General features: G+C 42.5%; 1 protein-coding gene across 2 annotated transcripts; it reads left to right on the forward strand.

The window, feature by feature from the left end:
* Window positions 1-928: 928 nt before the first annotated feature.
* ldlrb (low density lipoprotein receptor b) lies at window positions 929-23,331 on the forward strand. Of its 2 annotated transcripts, none has more exons than XM_084319246.1 (18): window positions 929-1,151; window positions 9,959-10,084; window positions 10,426-10,548; window positions 10,874-11,251; window positions 12,000-12,122; window positions 12,893-13,015; window positions 13,773-13,895; window positions 14,244-14,372; window positions 14,869-15,040; window positions 15,338-15,565; window positions 15,743-15,861; window positions 16,065-16,204; window positions 18,149-18,290; window positions 18,399-18,551; window positions 19,066-19,326; window positions 19,495-19,572; window positions 20,211-20,374; window positions 20,727-23,331. In XM_084319246.1, exons 1-18 carry the CDS (start codon window positions 1,055-1,057, stop codon window positions 20,763-20,765), a joined length of 2,718 nt encoding a protein of 905 aa, XP_084175372.1. In that variant the 5' UTR covers window positions 929-1,054; the 3' UTR covers window positions 20,766-23,331. The 2 variants fall into 2 exon arrangements, with proteins under 2 accessions (XP_084175372.1, XP_084175373.1); XM_084319247.1 differs by having other exon boundaries at window positions 19,069-19,326.
* The last annotated feature ends 820 nt before the right edge of the window (window positions 23,332-24,151 follow it).

Consider the following 24,151-nt stretch of genomic DNA (forward strand, 5'->3'; position numbering starts at 1 on the left):
ATTTATGACATACCAGACTTGCAAATACAGTACTGTTTGTGATACAAAAAGAGTCCAGAAAAGAGAGTATATACATTTGACGTAGTGTGTGTGTGTGTGTGTGTGTGTGTGTGTGTGTGTGTGTGTGTGTGTGTGTGTGCGCGCGTGTGTGAACACATGCAAGGCAGCAGTTATCAATCATTCCATGTGCTGTGTGTAAAGTAGGTGCGTTGTGGACGTCTTAGCAGGAGGCAGGCACCTTAGCCTGCCTGGGATAGGCTTTGAAAGGGGCCACACAAAAAGGAATGAAAGGGAACTCAGCCTTTACCAACAGATACTCAGCCTTTACCAACAGATGTTTATTGACAGATGAGCTGCAGCTGACATGCTGTCCTTAATTATAGCTCAGACAGTAAGCCATTAAACTCCTGTATCTCTTTTTCTGTTCTCAAGACATAAAGACAGATTTAGAAGGACCATTTTTACAAAGTACATAGCATCTAACCAGGGTGCTAACTAAGGGGCAGTGAAGTGCATTATAGTGTATAGCATGTATAGCATCTGTATATAGAGTACACACAGTATGAAAAAGCTATGGAGTAAATATGCTAAGCTAATGTATGTACAGTACAGTATGCACGCACGCACAACACACACAGACACACACACAGACACACACACACACGTACACACACACACACACACACACACACACACACACACACACACAGACACACACACACGTTGTGGGAGGGATGGCGGACGGGGTGAGGCAAGGACGACAGACAGATGATAAGGTTTTACCTACTCATCGTGGCTCCACCCCCGCGGTGCTCACGTCGAATTTCAAACATCACACCACTCTTTTAACCCCGCCCACTTGTGGACCTCATAGAAAATCTTGATGTGACTCAAAAACCCTAATATTTTCCTGCATTCGTCCTTTACGCACAGTCTGCGGTGTGGCTCCTCTCTCTCTGTCTCTAAACAACAAGAGCCATTTATCCAGAGTTTCATCCCAGAACCAGAAGCATCCCTGATTCTCTGTGAGAAGAACGCGTTTTCACTTGTGTGGATGATACCCAGAGGAGACATGTTCTGGACGCGGAGGGGAACCATCGGACTTGCCTCGTGTTGCCTGCTGTTGCTGATTCACTGTGTCGCTCAGACGGGTACGTAGAGATGTTTGAAGCCATTCTGCAATCTGTTAATAAACTTTTCAATCAATCAATGCAGGGGGTGATGCTCATTGATCACCGGCGGCGCTTTGAACTGAGCTCGTCTGTTTTATTGTCACATGTTCATCTGTCTACTATAAATGCCAGGTTACGTTTACAGTATAGGTTCTACAATATTGTGGTAAAAAAAAGTAGGTTACATAAATGTGAACTTGTGGGTCGGGGGGGTCTTAAACGGAGGAGGGGGCTAATGTTGATTGTTGACATACAAGACCTGTTCTTCACTCCCTCCTAACATTAGACTTCTGTTTTTGGTTATTTACATACTATAATGATAGTCTAATAATGTGGTGAATAATGATAATAATAACGTATAATAATAAATGTAAGTAACCACTCCGGGCCGGCGTGTGTCTAGTATGAATGGAACTCGCGCACGGGCAAGTGATTGGGTTAGTGTGCTGCTGTACAATGTGGCTGAGGAGCCAATAGTATTTGCTTGCGGCACCGGTTGTGTGGAGTTCCAAGTGGGCGTGATACAGTCGGGCGGCACCGGGTCCGAGAAAGGTTGCAGCTAGATCCAAGCACTTGGCATCCATTCTATCACTGTCTGGAGGAAATGGGATTCAGAGAATTGAGGCTATTTCCTTATCCAGGACAAATTGGGCTGTGTGTGCGTCTCCAGCTCAAGTAGCCCCTTGGCTAAAAAGTGTTTTGTCATTATTACTAGTTGTTATTATCATTTCATCCATTTGAACACTTCTGTTTTCTGCTTTGTGACCAGCACTTGTTAACACCATAGAGCCTGAAGCCATTAATTTAGTATATAAATGGTCAGCTGTCAGCAAGATGTTTGGTTCTGTTAAGTTAAGGGGTGAACCTAATGCCCTCAAGGCCAACATTGTGCCATGAATTAACGCTTCGGCCCCATTCTGCCAGACGTTTAAATAATCCTTCAATCTTAACGCTCAAGAGATTTTCAGATTAGAACTTTGGTCCAGTTTTTTCCAGTTCATGGCACTCACTCCTTTAGCCATCAAATCTGCTTGTACTGTATGTGCGGTGGGCTGGCTGTCATGTGTTGCACCCTCTTGACATGTAAAGCTGCATGCTTCTCAAATGAGGCATATCTGTGCACTCTTGTAAAAGCCCCATGTGTTTTCATTGCACGTCAGACAGAAGCCTGTGGTTCTGCTGTGACTCAGCTAAGCCCAGCCATTGGCTAATGGGAGAGTCCCTGCGCAGTTCCATCCATTGATCTAGAAAGATCCCTGTGCTATCTACTATATACCATTTCACCTGTTGATCTAGAAAGATCCCTGTGCTATCCTATATACCATTTCACCTGTTGATCTAGAAAGATCCCTGTGCTATCCTATATACCATTTCACCTGTTGATCTAGAAAGATCCCTGTGCTATCTACTATATACCATTTCACCTGTTGATCTAGAAAGATCCCTGTGCTATCCTATATACCATTTCACCTATTGATCTAGAAAGATCCCTGTGCTATCCTATATACCATTTCACCTGTTGATCTAGAAAGATCCCTGTGCTATCCTATATACCATTTTACCTGTTGATCTAGAAAGATCCCTGTGCTATCCTATATACCATTTCACCTGTTGATCTAGAAAGATCCCTGTGCTATCCTATATACCATTTCACCTGTTGATCTAGAAAGATCCCTGTGCTATCCTATATACCATTTCACCTGTTGATCTAGAAAGATCCCTGTGCTATCCTATATACCATTTCACCTGTTGATCTAGAAAGATCCCTGTGCTATCCTATATACCATTTCACCTGTTGATCTAGAAAGATCCCCATTCTATTCTGTACCACTGAACCCCATTATCAGCGGCAGCAGCAGCATTTGATTGGTCTACGGCGCAGTGTTTGCAAGATTTGCTCATCTTGTCTCTAATCCGAAGAACTGCATTAAACCCTCCAAGCCTCAAGCATAGTCCTCCTCGGCTTAGTTGGTTGGACTTGGCGCAGGTCTGAAGCCTCTGGCGCCTATGAATCTAATGTAATTGAGTCAGTAGTCTACGTCACTGGAATTCACCCCGTACCAAGTGGACGCCCAAAGATGGGTCCAAAATGCGTTTGGACCGACTCATCTAAACACAGAGCTGAACCAGAATAAACACTGTACTGTGAAGTAAAACATACGCGGCTCCCTGGGATGCACATGCATCCATGGTTGTTCATTAACCAGCCAGTTATGGAAGACAAGCCTGGGAAATTTGAATAAACAAGCACACCTTTGTGGGTGTGTGCGTGCATAACAAAGACACTACAGTAATGCACTGTTGACGAAAGTCTCGCTCTGTTACAGTGGAGCATTCTTGTCATTGGGCGTTGTAGTGATTACTATCTTTCAATTCTGCAGGTTTCTGTCACTCAAGCACCAAACTCTTTAATGCACATGTGTTTGCATGGTTGTGTGTTTGTGTCCACGCAGTATACCTTTCTTTCTCGCATCCACCATCGCCCCTAGATGGCCTTACATGGTGAAGTTATCGCAGAGCAGTCTGCGTACAACACTGTGATGGGTATAAATAGCATCTGGAGGAAGGTGTTTTCAGCAGTGAAAGGTGGTGCGCTTTCTGAGATGAAAGGGTGTGGTCTCATATCTAGCTTAACCCTTTCACTACCACACTACCAAAGGGTTAACCCTTTCACTGCGACAATACAGAATGTTAACCCTTTCACTACCACACTACAGAAGGTTAACCCTTTCACTACCACACTACAGACGGTTGGTAGTGAAAGGGTTAACCTTCTGTAGTGTGGTTAGTGAAAGGGTTAAGGTCACTGTGATGGTCTCAACCGGCTACCTACAATACAGTGTAATGGATGGAAATAAAATAGGCTATTGTAGTGATTGTAATGGTACATAATTCACCCACGGAACTATTGTTAGGAACATCCTGACGGACAGCAATTGGGTGGACAAACTGCCGTGGGTCATGCTCGGGCTTAGGAGTGCCCCCAAGGAAGACCTGCAGTCCTAGTCCGCTGAACTGGTATATGGCCAGACATTGCGCGTCCCGGGGGATTTTATTCCGGACGCGACGACCCCCTGCGGGAAGCCGCTCAGACCTCCGCCCCGATCCCCACGTCGCAGCATGGTACCCCTGTTTCCCGGATGCCGCGCGGCCTGCACAAGGCGGAGTACGTTTTTGTTCGCCACGACGCGCACCGTGGGTCACTCCCTACGCCCCCCTTACGATGGCCCGTTTAGGGTCCTGCAGCACAGTGACAAGGATCTTATGATCGACATGAGCGGTAGGACGGAGACCGTGTCAGTAGACAGGATCAACCCGTAGAGTTGGCCCTACCCCCCCCCCCCGCAGAGGCCGTCCGCCGTTACTCCCGGATCCGCCTCCCACGGAGTCACCGGTGACCTCACCGATGTCAGTGCCCCCGGGTGTCGTGGAGGGCGAGAGCACTTACGCCGCTCCTCCCTCCCCGCCCCCGGTTTTCCGCACTCGCAGAGGCCGGGCAGTTGTTCCCCCCCGCCGGGGGGATTTTGACTATGGGTGAATTCTGGGGGGGCTTGTGTAGTGATTGTAATGGTACATAATTCACCCACGGAACTATTGTTAGGAACATTGTAGAACATTAGTTCCGCCAGAACATTCTGTTTAGCTTTCCAGTAACGTATTGTATCTTGTAGTTGTGCTGATGAATATTAAAGGAGTTACCTTCGGCTTCTTGACACCGCCTCAGACTCCCGTCTCTCAGCACCACACTAGACATTATATTACATTAGCCAAATTAACTACCAGCCAGCAATGTAGTTGGTCCTCAATCTGATCAGTAGCAGTGAGGAATGGATTTGGGAGTAAATGCAACCTAAGACATAAAACACACACACAGCCTGAGTGAATTAAGATTATTTTTAGTGAGTGGCTGTCTTTCATACTTGGTCATTCATATGACAGGTGACTTAATTCCATTTCCAGGACCAGAAGGAACCAAGATTGTGCTGAACAAAAGAAACTCACTTATGCCTTTCAAATGTCCAAAAAGGAATTAAAAGAGCAGTTTATTTGGTCAGTGGCTTGCTTCCAGTGGAACTTTGAAACATACAGTATCAGAACAGTGTAGATTTGTTGGTAGGCAAAGGGGAAGCACAGATGAATTCTTCCTCTCTTATTGTCTATATTATCTCTGGTTTGTTTTGTTACCTCCTGAAAGACAAACATAACAGGCATGAGTCACTAAGTACATTACATAGGCCGACAGTATACAGTAGTGTTATACTACCAAGATAGAGTGAGGATGTTCTGCCCAGTACTGAGTCTACTCATACACACACAAAGTGGTCGTTGGGTGTTTGTTTGGGTGATGATGACGTTGTGCAGAGTAACCCAAACAAACCTGTCGGCATGGTTACTTTACCCAGCAAATATGGTCTTTGGATCAATAAACATGTATGCACCGCCGTGTCTGAGGCATGTTTGCGATGACATACTGTAACTTCCCCCAACCAAGCAGACACGGATTAATCAGTAAACCAAACCCGCCCGTACTGGTCCTACTTCTCACCATTCAAGAAAAAACCAGTTGTCCACGTAGGGCTGCTGCAATCATGCAATATTGTAATGACTATTATTTCCACACAAACGATTGCAATTAACAATAACATTTTGTCATTAGGGTTAAATCCAAAGTGTGCCCAGATTTCTTTGCAACAAGATCCATGTTACTCATTGTGGTACCGGTAGCCTACATTGCATGTATGATAAATGTTGGAGCAAAGGGAATGAGTGTTGGTACAGTACACTTCAAAGGCTTTGTGCCCAAACCGAATCCGCTTTGAACCTCTCCAGAGGTTGCCTCTTCCTGCACAGAGATTTAGGCTGGCAGTCAACTTGATCTCAATCTAAGTAATGATCAAGTGGGACATGATATAAATTGTGACCTATTTGCTAAAATAATTGCTTTTATTTGCGAGTTAATATGGAAGGTAGTGGAAGAATTCTAATGGGGAAAATAAAACAATGATCGCAATCACCCAAATTAATTGCGATCGTCTCATACAATAGTGATCACACAATCATTTGATTATTGCAGCAGCACACGTCTAAGAGAAGGTTATATTCAGAAATAATGGGGTTTTGAAGAACCCTGGACCACAGACCTTAAAATGGTTAACGCTACACTATAAATAATTGCTGGAAACTCAACATATCCTTTTGCCCACCAAACAGAATATGTTCTTGGGTGGCTTGTGACCCAATTGTCACAAAGATTAGCAGAGGAAAATGAAAGCCTGTAGGGTTTACAGTTTCCAGTCTTAAGAGTTAGGGCCAGGAGTTCAAAGGACAGGAAGCTGACCGACATTGGCTTCTACTCTCACACATGGGGGGAATCAATGACTCTCAAAGAGTGTGTGTGTGTGTGTGTGTGTGTGTGTGTGTGTGTGTGTGTGTGTGTGTGTGTGTGTGTGTGTGTGTGTGTGTGTGTGTGTGTGTGTGTGTGTGTGTGTGTGTGTGTGTGTGTGTGTGTGTGTGTGTGTGTGTGTGTGTGTGTGTGTGTGTGTGTGTGTGTGTGTGTGTGTGTGTGTGTGTGTGTGTGTGTGTGTGTGTGTGTGTGTGTGCGCGCGCGCGTGCGTGCGTGTCACTTTACCACTTGCACTTGAGACACTTTATAAGCTTCTGGCAACAGTAGTCCCACCTCATGAATTTGTCACCGCTTCTTTCCAACCAAGAACCGGCTCAGTGGCCTCGTGGGTAGAGTGTCCGCCCTGAGTTCGGGAGGCTGGGAGTTCAAGCCCCGGCCGAGTCATACCAAAGACTATTTAAAAATGGTACCCATAGCCTCCCTGCTTGACACTCAGCATCAAGGGTTGGTTTGGGGGGAAGTCCTTGCGACATACTAGCGTCATGTCCAAGGGGTGTACTTGTACATCAAGTTGCCTCACGCTACGGAAACAGGAGATAGGCTCCTGCCCCATGTGCCGTTACGGCTTGAGAACCATTGGTTCTCAAAGGCGAACAGCTGGACAATGCTGGGGAAACTGTATTTCTGGAAGCCCTACTGGCAGCCTGGCTGGGTGTGGTTTCACCGGAAACACAGTAGGTCTACCCAAGAGTGCAAAAGTGCAAGAAGTAGAGGAGGCATTTGAGGACAGTTTTTATTTAAATCACTCTAACCACAAATTAACAAAACCTTGCCAAATATAATGCAAGACTAGATACCATAACCTGTTGGAATGGAATAGAATAGAATGTCTTTATTGCCAAGTACATTTCTAGATGTACCAGGAATCTGTCCTCTCCATTTAACCCATCCAAACTATTTTGAAGCAGTGGGCAGTTGGGGGTTAAGTGCCTTGCTCAATGGCACTTCAGTGGCGGGTATTGAGGGAGGGGAGAGCATAATATTCATCCACTTTTCCCACCCATATATTTCCTGTTGGTCCAGTGATCAAACAAGGCTCCATTCCAACCATTAGCCCATTGCTGCCCCGTAACTTAAGGTTGAGATCTGTGTCTGGACAGCAGGAGGGCGGTTACCTTGGTGACTTGCCAGCGATTATGAAAGCATCCTCATCTGACCTTCCCATCTTGACAAATCAACCTCTCTATTATAACTGGCCTGAGGTCTGTGTGTCTCTGTGTGTGTATGTGTCAGCATGTGTTGCGGTTTTGTTACAATTACAAAACTCATATCCAGTCCAAGCTCACAGATGTCTTACTGTTTTGTGTCTCCGCCTCTTATCTGTGGGTCACCGTGGTGATGCTGTTATGAAGAATGTCACTCTGGGGCCAATCGGCAACTGGTGGTGTGATTTTTCAACTCCTCCCATGCTATTGTCTTAAAGGGATAGTCCCTCTGGCTTCCTTGCCTACCCCGAGGGCAAAGGGGCATTTGGCAGCAGTGTCTTGACAGAGGATGCTTCTTGGTTATGATGAGCTGACCCACAGAGTATGAATGCTCTGTGTTAAAGGGGAACTATCTTACTATTTCTTTCACTATTTGGGCAATTTTACACAATTCCTGTGAGTCTATGGAACACATCTGTAATTTTTTTAATCAATTGTTTTGTATTTCTAATCAAGTACTGTAGAGCAGCATTTTCTGCCCCTTCAAGATTCCAAGCTGTTTTTGGCTGGGCTCCGCCCATACTCGCAATACGCTTTGAGTGACAGTCACCCACAGTCTGCACTGCAATGCACTGGCAGATACATTTTGGGGGAGAGAGAGAGATAGAGAGGGACTAATACATTTAGCCACGGGGGGCATAATCCCACGGGACAATGCATTGGTAACTTGTTTCAAATGACAATATATACCCCCGTGAATATTATTGCATGGATCGGAATACGCGTGGGAGCGTGCGCTATGATATTTGGTTGACGGTGATACAAGCGAGTGCTGTGATGTGAGAGAGAGAGAGACAGAGAGAGAGCGAGAGAGAGAGAGAGAGAGAGAGAGCCTCCCACTCGTTTTATATAGTTCTCTGGTTGATTCACGATGTGTGTGTGTGTGTGTGTGTGTGTGTGTGTGTGTGTGTGTGTGTGTGTGTGTGTGTGTGTGTGTGTGTGTGTGTGTGAACAGCTGAAGGTCTCTGCTAAATAACCGCTCCCGCATTATTTCCACTATTAGCTTGCGGTCTGCACTAAATAATGGTTGAGCGTGAGTGGTGCAACTAAACCACAGAAGGGGCGGAGGTACGCATATCATTATGCAAATAATTCTGCTTCCGTCACAGGGGACCAAAATTCAGAATGGCTTGGTTCAGTGGGGGAGGATATTGTCTCATCTGAACTGGAAGAATACGCTAAAATGAGAATTTGAGACATAGACAGTGTTGGTACAACCCCACATTGCTAGAAAACAACGCTAAACACTGGAAAAGGCAATTTATAAGATAGTTCCCCTTTAAGTCTTTTATCCCCTTTCATGTCTGGTTTCACTCAGATGCGGATGACCTCTAGGCTTTGGCTGGTGCGATGAGGTCATAAAGGTCTTAAACACTAGTGCCTAAAATAAGCCTGGGTCATTTTGAGATCACATCGCCTCAAACTGTGAAACCTTACATGTCGGAGTGATAAAGCTGTCCCTGAAAGTAGGTCTACAGTACAGACAGAGGTGTGAGGCTCTGTCTCGCTCTCTTACCAAGTGCTGTGTCAACCACTACAGTAAACAATGTACCTAAGTTGTTAAAGATGGAAATTCTGACAATATATCTGCGGCCTTCTTTCAGTCTAGATATGTCGCATTCACCACCTCCCATCCCCTTCAGTTTTGTACGGCATCCCACATCAAAGGTTTCTTTTTTGGGAGAGCATAAATTGGGCTACAGTTACCATGCAGCATGTCTTAGAGGAAGAGGGGACATTTCCGCCAAAGCTTCACCGTGGAAAGACAAGGCGGCCCCTTAGTGAAAGTGAAATAGTGAATTATGTTTAGAAGAGTGTTTATCCCTCAAGGAAAATTCTTCCTGTGTAGAAACACTCCACAAGTATCACTACCTCCCCCACATCCTGCTCCAGCACAAGTCCAGGAATCACCCACTGCTACTATCTTAATTGGTAATCTCCCATGGAGTAAAACACAGTATAAAGGGTGTGTGTTTTTGCACAGCTGTCATCTTAATCGTAATGGCCTTCTGGTGTCGATTATTACCATAGTGATCAGAGTTGAATATTAACTTCACCAGGACGTCACTATGCTTGTGTTGACATAAAGACTGAATGTGATTTGTAACAGCCCTTATTGTATAATGTAATTCCTTACTTGAATAAAGCATGTTGTTTTTATTTTTTTATATTCACAGATGCAGCATTAACATGTACCTCCAGGCAGTTTAAGTGTGGCAATGGGAGGTGCATCACCAACAGATGGATATGTGACGGAACCGATGACTGTGGTGACGGAACTGATGAGCTGCCTGCAACCTGTGGTAAATTATATTTCATCACCCTCCTGCACATAATGTATTAAGCTCATAAATAAAATAAATATAATACATTCATATGCAATTAAATATTCATTAATAGCCTAATGTTTGAATGCCACGTGACTGAAATAATACTTAGTTAAAGCTGCTATATGTAAGATGTATAATAGTACACTATTATTGCAATACAGTAGCTTGTTGTAGGAAATCATTAATGAATGTGGTAGTGTAAATCTAGTCATGTATGGTAGATCCATGATTAACTAATGCTTGCATAGCCTAGATGACTCATATTGATCCACTTTTAATGCCTCCTTTTCCCGTTTCCTCATTTCCCTCTGCAGAGGCTAAAACGTGTCTGCCTACTGAGTTCAGCTGTGGTGCTCGAGTGAACCGCTGTATTCCACTGAGCTGGCACTGTGATGGTAAAGCTGACTGTGACAACGAGGCTGACGAACAGAGCTGTGGTGAGACATTAAGTTGCATAATGACCACCTAATAAGAGATTAGGCAATACGGCACCTTATAGACACGGCTTACATTACTTTTTGAACTCTTGACCTTTGTTGGATTTATATTAACATGTATGTTAACATTTGCTATTGATAAAACCTTGGTTTATTATTACAATAATTTGAAATACAAATTGAAATCATATTCATATATATATATATTTGTATATATTTTTTTAATTAATTCTACCCAAATGGCAAATACATTCACAATCTCTTTCCCCTAATTCATAACCTGCACACGCACTGACTCTCGTATTCTCTCCATCCCTCCCTGTAGCGGCCAAAGAATGCACGGTGGACGAGTTCCACTGTGCCAGCGGTCAGTGCGTTTCCTCCTCTTTCGTGTGCGATGAGGACCGGGACTGTCCCGACGGCTCCGACGAGGCCTCCTGCCCCGTCACCACCTGCACGTCCGGAGCCTTCCAGTGCAACAACACAGTGTGTGTGCCGGCCCTGTGGGCGTGCGACGGAGACGAGGACTGTGCGGACGGGTCCGACGAGTGGCCCCAGAACTGCGTGGGACGGGGGCCGGAGAAGGCGGTGGCACCCTGCGGTATCCACGAGTTCCATTGTGCCAGCGGCGAGTGTATCCAAAACAAGTGGCACTGTGATGGTTCCGCGGATTGCCGGGATAGATCGGACGAGGTCGATTGCAGTGAGTGGGATTTTTTTACATTTATTTTTACCTTCCCTCTCGGTATTCTTCTGTGGTAGAATTAGCAGGGTTACTTAAAGATAGTGGGCACACAACTCTAAGTTCTTCAATAGTTTCTTACCCGGTGCACGGTCCAGACAGGCTCTTATAGGTACAGGAATAACCAGCACTCCCGGAACTGTCCTTTAGGTATGTGTATTTTGAATGGGAAAAGACAATGAAAAAACTGAACTGAAATGAAAATTAAAAATTAAAAAATAACACTAACCTTCTTACTCTCTCTCTACTGTCATGCACTCTTCCTAATACTAACATACACTCGACACTGCAGCACTCAAGTTTGAACACTTTTATGAACATTGTTACTCAGCTGATAGAGTTGTACCCTTCCTGCTGAGTTGTCGTACAAAACTTGTAATTCGCTTTGGATAAATGCGTCAACTAAATGACAAAATATAAATGTACGTTGTCTCCGCTCATTCAAAATACACATACCTAAAGGACAGTTCTGTGCTTGCTGGTTATTTCTGTAACTAAGAATTAGCATAGTTTCCAGCAGCTGTCCACGTTGTATTCAAGGAAATTTGTCTTTACTGGATATATTTACAGAAATACTCTTAGAATTAGAACAGTTAATAAAAAGGATTCTCAATAGCAAGGGTCAGTAACGGTTTTCTCATGTTTCTTCGGACAAATCTTTTTTTTTCTCTTTCCTGGCGTTTCATCTCTGTGTCTTTGTGTTTTTTAGGTCAGCTTACTTGCCGACCAGATGAGTTCGAGTGCAATGATGGCTCCTGTATTCATGGCAGCCGCCAGTGTGACAGAGTGACAGACTGCCACGACCACAGCGACGAAGTCGGCTGTCAGAAAGGTGACTCTGGGCTCCAAGCTCGTCTCCTCTCTCTTATGATCCAACCTAGTTTCCCCGAGCTGAACGTATTTGTTGCTAAGAGATTCAAACCATACCTCGCTATGACCAACTGAAGTTATAGCGAGATACCGTATGTCGGAAGCATTATAATGTGTTATAAATCTTACTATCAGACTGAAGCTCATCAAATCTGTCCTTCTCGTAGAGTAAATTATTAGATTAGATTAGATTAGATTCAAATGTATTGTCATTATACAGCACAAGTACAGTACAATGAAAATAAGTTTGGCATCCAACCAGTGCAAATGTAACAGTAAAGTGCAATAGTAATATACAATGTACAGATGATTAATCTGGATATAAAATATATAAATTAGTACTACTGAGTAATAGTGCTAATCACTGTATATAATAAGATGTACAGAGTTGTAGTATTAATGTACAGTGATACAGGTATAAATACACTTTGGTAGTAAGTTGTATTGGCTAGCAGCGTAACTAGTAAGAGTAGGTAAGGGATATGTATATATATATAGATATAGTATCTACAGATGTGTAAAAAGTATTATATGCAGGTATGTACAGACAGATCTGGATCTATATATATACAGTAAGAATAAATCTCTCTATATATACGGTATATACAGGATTATTCTGCATGCTATCATACAGAGTTGTATGGGTCACTATGCACTACATGTCACTACATCACTATTAGAATACATAGCATCTCATTTGAAACTAATCAAAGTAATTTCCCTGCTCTCCAGTGAATGTGTGCGAGGGCCCCACTGTCTTCAAGTGTCGCAGTGGAGAATGTATCAGCATGGACAGGGTGTGTGACAAACAACGCGACTGTAAGGACTGGTCTGATGAACCTCTCAAAGAGTGCGGTGAGTCAACTATCACTATCTATTTAGCTGACGCTTTTATCAAACGCGCCTTACAAGTTCTGTACAACAAGTCAGCAGGAAAGGTACAACTCTGGCAGCTAAGGGTAAGTGATATTGTTTGTCAAACTGTGGAACTTGTGTTTTACACTCTGAGTACACAGTAGTATAGACATATTAGCATAGTAGGTAATAGTATAGGCATAGTAGATAGTAGTGTAGCCATAGTAGCAAAGTACACAATAGTAAAAGACAGTAAGAAAAAGACGTTAAAAGACAAAAGATATCAATATTATATATAATTTTGATTTGATTGATTGAAGAAGTGTGTTTTTAGTTGATGGCAGAAATTTGGGCAGGATAATTTCACAATTCTCTGCATTACAACAACCATGTTTTAGTGATCAGTAAAGATGACTGAGGCTGAAGTAGCATCTTTTGATCTCCCTGCAATCTTTTCCTTTTATTTAATTTGTTTACGGCCCTAGCACTCGTTAAAAACCACATTGCAAACCTGAATCAGGTTAAGAGGTTTATCTGAGGGAATAGCCTGCTCTATATATATGTACCCACTGGTGAGAAAAGAAGGACACCATGTCTCAGCTAGGAAAATATGACAGGGACAGCTAGCCGAGTAGCCTGGTCCAACGATTAGTGGTTTGGAAGATTGAGGTCACTGGTGGTTTGAGCTAACGTGAGGAAAATCCCCATCATGGAGGCTGAGTTTGATGGTTGCTGCTTTGCATCTAATCCCATGTAGGCACCAACGAGTGTTTGAGCCAAAATGGAGGCTGCTCCGCTACCTGTACTGATCTGAAGATTGGCTACAACTGCTCCTGTCCTGCTGGATACAGACTGATGGTGGACAAGAAAATCTGTGAAGGTAATGAGGCATATAATTGAGTATATTGAGCATATAAACAGTTGTGATTGGAGGATCAAGAAAAGAGGGCGGGGTTTGAGATAGGTCAATTATAACGTAGAATAGCCTAAAGCAGGAGTTTTTCCCTGTCAATGAACCATGGGATATTCAGCTTTACCCAGGGCCCCAGACTCAAGAAAGTATCTTATACTCGTATCATATCAGGGAGACCCACCAGGGTTCAAATCCTTCCATTTGTTTAAACTTTTTACTTACTTTACTTCTCAAAAGCCTACATGGGAGGTCAAGGAAGAATTTAAATGGAAGGATTTCCTTATAACCTTTGACCCCTACTTCCTGTGCCTGTAGACATTGACGAGTGCGCAGAGCCAGACACCTGTAGTCAGATATGCATCAACCTGCCGGGCAGCTACAAGTGTGACTGTGAGCAGGGCTACGAGATGGACCCCAAGACCAAGACCTGCAAGGCTGAATCAGGTAACATACGAGTTCGCTCAAGAGCTGTTTTAATAATGTAACAAGCTTTGTAATCTTTTTTGAGAAGTGCTGAACAAGATAACTGTTGAAGCTTATATTTATTTATTTAGATAAGCTTTGTCTACCTTTTCAACAGTGCCCCGGGCCCCCCCCCCCCCCATACCCAGGCATGTAGACTGATTATTAACCCTTTCACTACCACACTACAGAAGGTTAACCCTTTTACTACCACACTACAGACGGTTAACCTCTAAAAGTGGTGGTAGTGAAAGTGTTAACCTTCTGTAGTGTGGTTGTAAAAGGGTTAACCATTTGTCGCGTGGAAGTGAAAGGGTTAACCTTCTGTATTGTCGCAGTAGTGGTAGTGAAAGGGTTAAGAATCCTGCCTCTCCTAACTGTTTTGATACCGACATGTAAAATGTGCGTCACTGATTTGGCCACTATAAACATCTAACCATCTAATCATCACACCGGACCATCTGCACGTCTCCTCCAGGTACAGTCCCCTACCTCTTCTTCACAAACAAGCATGAGGTGAGGAAGATGAGTCTGGACCGGCGTGAGTACGTCCGTCTGATCCCTCAGCTGAAGAGCGCGGTCGCTCTGGACCTGGACATATCTGGCAACATGATCTTCTGGTCTGATCTCTCCCTGAAGAAGATCTACAGGTGAGAGAGATGAGGGCTGATTAGAGTTGTGCGTGTGCGCACGTGCGCACATGTGTGTACAGTATGTACATGTGTCTTTGTGCGCACGTGCAGGGCAGTGTGTACAGTATGTGTGTGAGAGTGGCTCTCGTGTATATAGTGTTATTATGCATACATGTGCACATATTAGAGAGAGAATTGAAAGAGAACGATGTGTACTCATGCCTGGGTAGCCGGGAGACAGGGGATAACGTGGCATGTGTCACTCTTTGCTCATCTTGCTTCATCCCTTTACCAACCCCCCCCCCCCCCCCCCAGTTCCCAGATGGACTTGGCTGGTGACTCCTCCCTCCACAGCATTGTGATTGAGAGTGAGATTGAGGCTCCCGAAGGCCTCGCGGTCGATTGGATCCATGGCAACCTCTACTGGACTGACAGCAAGAGGAAGACCATCTCTGTGGCAACCACAGATGGCAGTAAGAGGAAGACACTTATCACAGAAGACCTGGAGAAGCCAAGGGCCATTGTGGTGGACCCAGTACAGAAGTAAGTGACTTGCAAGTTTCATTGACCGTGTTCACACGGTGGCCATTTTTATTTACAGTTTAATGATGACTAAGCTAAAGTTTATTATTTTTATAACCATTATAATCAATGTACATTTTCTCAAATTACAGTTTTTTTGCGGTTGAAGATATTTAAGTGTGGTTTGTGTTCCTCCAGCTTTATGTACTGGACCGATTGGGGCAACAAGGCCAAGATCGAGAAGAGCGGGCTGAACGGTGCTGACCGCGTTGCCTTGGTAACAGACAACATTGTCTGGCCCAATGGCATCACCCTGGGTAAGAAGCAACTTCATTGACACACATGTATTGACTATCTCAAGCCCTGTCCTCGTTTCTTAATCCCCTAAACACAACTGGGCGGGGTTTGAGATTGGAAACAGTCATAATCTCAGTTCATATAGTATATATACGGTAATAAACCTGCTCACAATCACAATCTCTCACTCTCTCTTTCTCTCTCTCTCTCTCTATCTGGACAGATATGGTCAACCAGCGTTTGTACTGGGTAGACTCTAAGATGCACACCATCTCCAGCATCGATGTAAATGGGGGGACACGACACACCCTTATCTTCAACGAGGACAAGCTGTCCCACCCGCTGTCTCTGACCGTCTTTGAGGTTAGTAAGGAGGCTATTAGATGGTTGTTTTACATAATGACACATAAGGGCCCGCGTCCACCTGGCTTACAAAAACACTGATAGTGCGCCGGCAGCGCTGGCATGAAGCGCATCTTGTAGATGACAGAAAGAAATCTACAGCCATGCCACGGTTTTGCACATATTATAGCATATTTTAATAACTTTATTGTATATTAATTATATATATAGTTATTGCCTGACACCACAGTTCGCCCTTTGCTTTTTATTAGCTTTTTAGTAGTGTATTCGTGTAGTTATTATTATTAGTGTATTTGTGTTTTGTCGCGAATCTCAATGGTCTGTGGGAGACAGCCAGACAGGCAGGCAGCTCCGGTGTCAGGTTACAAACAGAGTGGTAGATATCAATGGCTGTGATTGGTTGTCTGAAAATGAGCTCAGCGCATTGCTCTGAAAGTTGAGAAAGTTTCAACTTTCGGCCGCACAAAAAAGCTGAAAAAAGAAGCCGACTGCAGCGCACTTCCTATAGGCGGCGCATGCGGCCGCATACACTCTCTCCCCATTGGGATACATTGAAAAAAAGACGCGTGCGGTCATAAATATGAGGCAGGTGGACGCGAGCCCTAATGGACCTATCTCAAACCCTGCCCTCTTTTCTTTATCCTCCAATCACAACTGTTGCTTTGAGGGATAAATATATATAAACATTGTATATGGTCACATGTTATGATGACTGTAGTCCATGTTATATGGTAATTATATTTGGTTACTCACAATGCCTTTGCTGCATATCTGTGCCGGGCTTACTTTCTCGTTTCTCGTTTCATCAGAAATTAACATTTACAAACTGTAGCTAGTTTATCCATCATGGAAAAGTAAAAAGAAATAGTGATGAAATAAGTGATGCTTTGTCACAAATACATACCAAACTGTATGACTTACTTAAAAGAAAATCCCCATCTTAACAAGTAGTTTAACCTTAAAGTATGTTGAGTCGTAAAATGTTATTTTCTTAAAGAAAAGGCAAGAAATTTGCCTGTTACGTGAGAGAATTTCACTTGTTGCAATCCAACTGAACCTGTTTCAAGAAACAAGTGACAATATCTTGAATTAATAGTAAATAATCATCACTTGTTAAGATGGAGATTTGTACGTCATGTTTGTCCTCAACTGCTTAAGTGAGTGTGACATATAATAAATCTCACCCAATTCAGATTACAACGCCAAAATCCCTCTTCGGTTTACGCTTAACACAGTGCCCAGATGCCCACCCCAAATATTGCAATTTAGAAATAGGTGTTATTATACCTCCACATTACCACATATTAACGAGCTCAGCCAGCTTTAGCAGTATTAATACAAACCATTCAACAGTCTAGTCCATCTCAATACAGTATCTGGGCCGATGGGATTAGAAATCCTAGAGGTTTTGTGGCTGATTATTTGATTGATTTTTATTTATCTCGAACCAACACACACAACTATCACAACAAATTGATAAAAGCATAAACAATATACATAAGATAAGATATTCCTTTATTGATCCACTTGGGGAAATTCAGGCATCATAGCAGCATGGGGGAGAGGGGGGGGAGGTACAGGTAGTAAAAACAAGCAGTGTAAACAATATAACAAGTCAATATAATTAACTAACTAACTAACTAACTAACTGAAATATACAGTATTCACATAAGGTGCAGTATGCATAAGATAGTGTTATTGTCCTTTTTAGGTTCCTAGTAGTACATACATACACATAAATACATACATACATATATCTACATAAACACATACAAACACATATGTGTTACATACACACTCACACATAAATAAAAATAAACCAAAACATAGAATTTGGTTCGAGAAGGTTTTAGTTTAGAGTATTATCCACCTTGGTACCACAAATACAACTGGCCTAAACCTAGTTTATTTATACTGTATATATATAAACTTTCCCCTTCACAGGAGAAGGTATTCTGGACTGATGGGAGTAACAGGGCTGTTCTGAGCGCAAATCGTGAGACAGGACAGGACATCACGGTGCTGGCAGAGGACCTGAATCAGCCAGAAGACATTGTTCTGTCCCACAACCTCAAACAGCCCGTCGGTATGGCAACACATTGCATTTGGACTACCAAACATAGCAAAGGAAAAAAAATTATAAAAGGTTCAACTTCTAATGCTCGCTCTCTCTCTCTCTCTCTCTCTCTGATAGGTAAAAACTGGTGCAGAGAGAAGAATAGTATGAATGGAGGCTGTGAATTTCTGTGTCTCCCTGCCCCTCTGATCAGCCAGCACTCTCCTAAATACACCTGCGCTTGTCCTGACAACACGACCCTGGCACCTGACATGAGGAAATGTACGAGGGGTGAGTGTCCCACACACACACACACACACACACACACACACACACACACACACACACACACACACACACACACACACACACACACACACACACACACACACACACACACACACACACACACACACACACACACACACACACACACACACACACGGCACAGATGAAAGAAGTGTAAAAGAATGTGTCGTAGGTGGGGGTTAGGTAGTCAAAATTATTTAAAAAAAATTGTAAAAAAGATAAATCTGGTAAATTAAAAAACAATGCTTAGATATGATGTTTATCAATTGATTTACAACTGAAATTAGGAAAAATACAAAGGCTGTAAATAGAGCTATTCTTGTTTTTAATGAGCCCACATAGTAGTTAGCCGCCTTCCATGCAACAGCAATATACATTTTGTTCACATACAGTACAAAGGTATTATTGAAATATGACAATTAAGAGTCATGCAGTGGCAGAAGTAATTGCTGTGTCTCTACTACTAGACGGTGACATTGATCCTTTTATTCCCCAGCAGCCCCAGTCGCTCCACCTGCTGTCCCCAAACCTGCTGTTCCCAAACCTGCTGTTCCCAAACCGGCAGAGCCCAAACCTGCAGAGCCCAAACCTGCTGCCCCACTCCCCAACAGACCTCCCACTACAACCACCACAATCAGAGCAGCTATGCCAAAAACTACACCTACCAAATCTAACCCCTCTGCCGACCACACCCTGCCCCAGGACCCCAGGCACACTTCCACGGAGAGCACACAGCACGATGTGATCACTGCTCAAGGTACAGGATGGGGGCTAGGGTGCTGCTCTAACTGTATATTAACAGAGCAACACAATCACCTTCCATGCTTCTATCTGTGTCAGAGGAGACTTTGTTTCAGATTCAAACCTGTGGAGTCTGTCCACGCTTACGACGTTAACTCAAATATTTGATTCTCTGCTTTTTCAGCCAGCAACAGATTTGATGCTGTACCCGGAGAAGCCGAGTCATCCCACCCCGTCGCTCTTTACATAGTGTTGCCAATAGGTACGTTCCACATGTCAGCCCTGCTCTCTGTCCAACCCTCAAGATTCAAGAGGTTTATTTGTCACATACATACCAGGGCATACAGTGAAATGCGGGTGGGTTTGATTGTGCAATAATATAAATAATAAAATAGACATGATAAAATAGACATGATAAAATAGACATGTTAAAGTCCTGAGATAATGCATTACAATGTTAGCTACGAATTAAGGCACTGGGTCCTATGTACACTACTATACAATATACAGTTTTTACTCTATATCCTTATGCTATACTTGCTATTTCTAAACGATACTATACAAGAACCACAACAGTTCTTTCCTTAAAGTGACCTTTATTTTCCTCGTTCCTTTAAAGTGTCCTTTCCATTGTATTTAAAGTGACCATTTGTGTGTGCGCGAATGCAGAATGTGTGTTGTGTGTGTGTGTATGTGTGTGCTCATGTGTACTTGTGTGTGGAGAGTGTTCAATGTTCTGATGGCCTGGTTGGAAGAAGCTGAGCCTTAGTCTCTCTGTTCTCTAGGTCTACCCATTAACAACACGGCACCCATCACAGTCTCAGATATCTAGCCGTTTTAATCTACACTGGTTCCACTGATCTCACCTAATGACACGTGGCCCTCCTTCCTTTCCCACAGTGGTGATGTGCCTGTTGCTGTTTGGAGCCGTGTTGCTTTGGAGACACTGGCGTCTGAAGAACACCAACACCATCCACTTTGACAACCCTGTGTACCAGAAGACCACGGAGGATGAGATGCACATCTGTAGGAACCAAGGCTCCGATGGCTACGTCTACCCTGAGGTAACTTCACTTTACTACCATACCGTCTACCCTGAGGTAACTTCACTTTACTACTGTGCCAATAACAAATTATTCATTCACTTTACTACCGTGCCATTATCAAATGATTATTTCACTTTCCTAGCGTAAAGTAGTACTGTATTAATTCTGTATTAATTTGCAAGTTCGCCAATCATTCGCCAATCATATATCCTCAGGTCATCATCACTGAATGCAGACTTTTTATATGCTTGTTTGCAATTATATGACAAACGGACAATCTGGTTTGTCCAACTTTGATGGCGTGACCCAGATTGTTTATGAATACTTTATTAACGTTTCTGCTCACTCAATATTTCCTGATTCTTTGCAGAGGCAAATGGTGAGCCTGGAGGACATGGATGTGGCGTGACCCGGAGATGAATAAGACGGTTACTGTATTTAAAGATGTTCTCTCTGATGTAAAAGTGAAAAAAAAAAACCGTTGACTGTATCCCCCCCTCCTGCCGGTGCTGCTTCACACCCCCTCCTGATGACCTCGCCTCTTTGTGCTTCTGATCTCAGCACTGTGCCGTCCCAAGTCTGAAGGAAAAACCCCAAATAAAAGAAAATGTAAACGGAAAGACAAGAAATAAAAGGGGATGAAGTATAAATATAAGCAAAGAAATTCTGGATGACTTGAAAAATACGCCCAGTGTCAAAGAAGAAGGAGAAAAAAGAACTGCAGGAAGCCATTTTGTCAGACCACAAAATGACTTCAAAATTAAGGACTAACTCACAGTTGAAGTAAATTGTTTTCGTTATTTCAGAGCTGTTATAGATAGCAGTGAATACATGGAGGATCCTAGACTCTTGGGAAATATTGAAGTTATTTGACAATCACGAAGCTTGATCTCTTTGCTTTGTTACATATCATTTAATAGTGTTTGTCTCTTCACATTCTTATTGTACATTTTTCATTTTCTCTTCTGCTTTTGCTTTTTGACAGTACATTAATATCCAACAAATTAGATCTCGAGTTCATTATCTTCATACTTTGTTGACCTTAAGTACTGTCAAATCTTTACTGTTATTTCTTCTTCTTCATCGAATTGTTGCCTATACTTTTCTCAGGTTCAGAGTTGCATACTTTATTGGTTTTCCATATGAAAAACATGAATATTCATGTTCATTATCTTTTGTTTTTATGGTTTCCAGTTTTATCCCATTTCTTTGAGCAATTCCTGAAATGAGTTAGTTGTGTGTTAAAAGATGGTTTACGTTTGAAGATGGAGATGCAGATTTTTTTAAGTCAACCAAATGAAAGAAAATACTTTTCTTCCTATTTTTTCACAAGCTAAAGTTGATTGCTGATAGGAGAAAAAAAGATACATGCACATATATAGATATAATGTTATTGAATGACCTGACTGTTCATTGTAAATAGTTTTTGTAAATGTTTTGTAAAAATTATTTTTATGTTCACCGTGTTGTTGCCTTGTTAAGTTTGTACATTTTAAAACAAGAAATACTGTAAATAATGCAAATTCACGTATTTATTTCTATATATAAAGAAATATATATATATAACATCTGTCATTTACTGCTGTGGTGCCACTCTTTTGGTATTGTAGAGTCATGGTTGTTTGATTTGAAACGTGTGTGCAATGCTACAAAAACTAAACTGATGTCGTTTTCTAATGCCAGGAAGACATTAGCCTCTCTTCCTGATTGATGATCACTTTTAAATTGCACATCAAAAAATACTGAAGCTCAAACTACGGTTTCATTTTTAGAAACAGATCCTGCTTTCCCTTTGTTGCCAGGAAAACAATGGTTGAGGCTACATTCCTTCCCTTGCTTGACTATGGTGGTCTGTTGTAGATGCACTCCTCTGTCCAGTGCTTGCATTGGCTTGATACTACAGTGCTCTGAGGTTTGTCACAGGCTACAAAGCTCTTACTCACCATTGCAGCCTATTATGCCAGCATTCAGTGGCCTTCACTGGCCTTGCACATACTCATTGGCACATATTTATTTATAAGTCCATCCTTGGTCTGCTTCCTTATTATTATTACCTTTATATACCTTTATATCCCACACAAAACTATACAAAAAGTATGGTTTGTATGGTTGTCAAACAGGCCTTTATGTTTTCTGCCCCTGCAGCCTGGAACCACTTTCAGACAGATTTGCAGCTAGATGAGCTGATCCCGAATAGGACATTCAAAAATGTAGTAAAGGATTTGGAGGCAGATTCAATTGGAATTTGTCATTTGCTTCCTTTAGCTACAGTAGACTCCTGTCTGTTTTTTTAGGCATATGATTCTGTGAGTTGCTACTGCATGTTTAGTTATAGTGTTTTTTATGTTAGCTTGTATGTTTGCAACACTATTGCTGCTATCCTGGCCAGGGCTCCCTCCAAAAAGAGATCTTGTATCTCAACGGGACTCACCTTATACCTCAACTGTATAACTTCTCTGGCTGTGAATACAGATATCAACAGATCAGCACCTACAGTACCATTGTGAATTGTTTTCCTGACAAGTCGTTCTAACCTCTGCAGTGTATGTTTTTCCTGTAAAGCTCTTTGTATTCATGCTCAATCAAACTTAAATTTTTGCCGTGTTTTGTGTTTATGTGACATCCCTAGACAGCTACATGGGTCTGTGCTGCTGGGTAGCTGTTGTTGTTTGTCTCCAGTGTAAAGCTAGATGTTACATATATAAATGTCAACTTAAAGCTTTAATGTTTTTGTTTCCCATAATACGTCTATTTTATGCTTCAAATGTTGTGGTGAGATTATTGTCAAGGTACACGGTGTGCCAAGCACAATGCTTTCTGTATCATGTCAGAATGTACATGATGCAAGTCTAGAGGACTGAAGGTACAACTTGTATGGTATGTGTAAAATTGCTCTTTTGGTAATTTTATATATTTTTTGCTCCTGTTTGTTTTTGCAAGAAAAAATAAAACACTAAACCATTTGAACATCTTAATCTGTCTTGGTTTGGATACACTGGTGGTGCCCTGTGGCTATTGGCTATCAACCGGAAATGAGCTTTGCTGTATTATATAATGTGATATTCTGAGAAGAGACTATATTCTACTCTAGCATCTGATGGAAGCCTGAGATTACTGTACACTTTCTTATTAATTAAATCTATCCCATGAAAATGGTCAATAGAGAAAGACCTTTTAAAGAAAATCACCAGGATCTACTGTAGTGCTGTGAAATCAACCCAGTTTGGTTTGTATGCTGCCTTGGGAACATTGAATTCCACTAAAGCATATACAGACTCTTGTCTCTTTTCTCTGCCTTCAGTTTAAGTCCAGATTTGTTATCACATGTCAAGTCTCATGACAGGGAACACAACATGCTTGAGCCTATAAGCCAACTGTTTCTTCTCAATTAGACAAGCTATGCCATAGTAAGTTTCAGTGGTCAGTGATCACTCTACTACTGTACTGTAGGTGAGAGGTTGACTGTGGGGCGATGGTTGGTCATCACAGCCTGTAGTCTATCATATGCCTGTTGAAACTTAAAAAATGCACTTGTATCTCCTTCACATGAGAATGTATTGATATCAATACCAATATTTAAAAACCAAGCCGGGTGTAGCCTACTAACGTTAACTGTGTGAGTGCTATTTGTGTGGGTGATCCTTCACAGTCAACCTGGTGGAATATTGGTGCTGAGATATTGGTGTCTTCATCAATAAATTGTCATGTGAAGGAGATATTACAGTATATCCCTGTAGAAGAGGCTATTGCCACATTGTTAGCCTGTTAAGCCGTAAGGTCCCCTTATAAGGGGAC

Source organism: Notolepis coatsorum, assembly GCF_963971535.1.
Source record: "Notolepis coatsorum genome assembly, chromosome: 7".
Taxonomy (NCBI): domain Eukaryota; kingdom Metazoa; phylum Chordata; class Actinopteri; order Aulopiformes; family Paralepididae; genus Notolepis; species Notolepis coatsorum.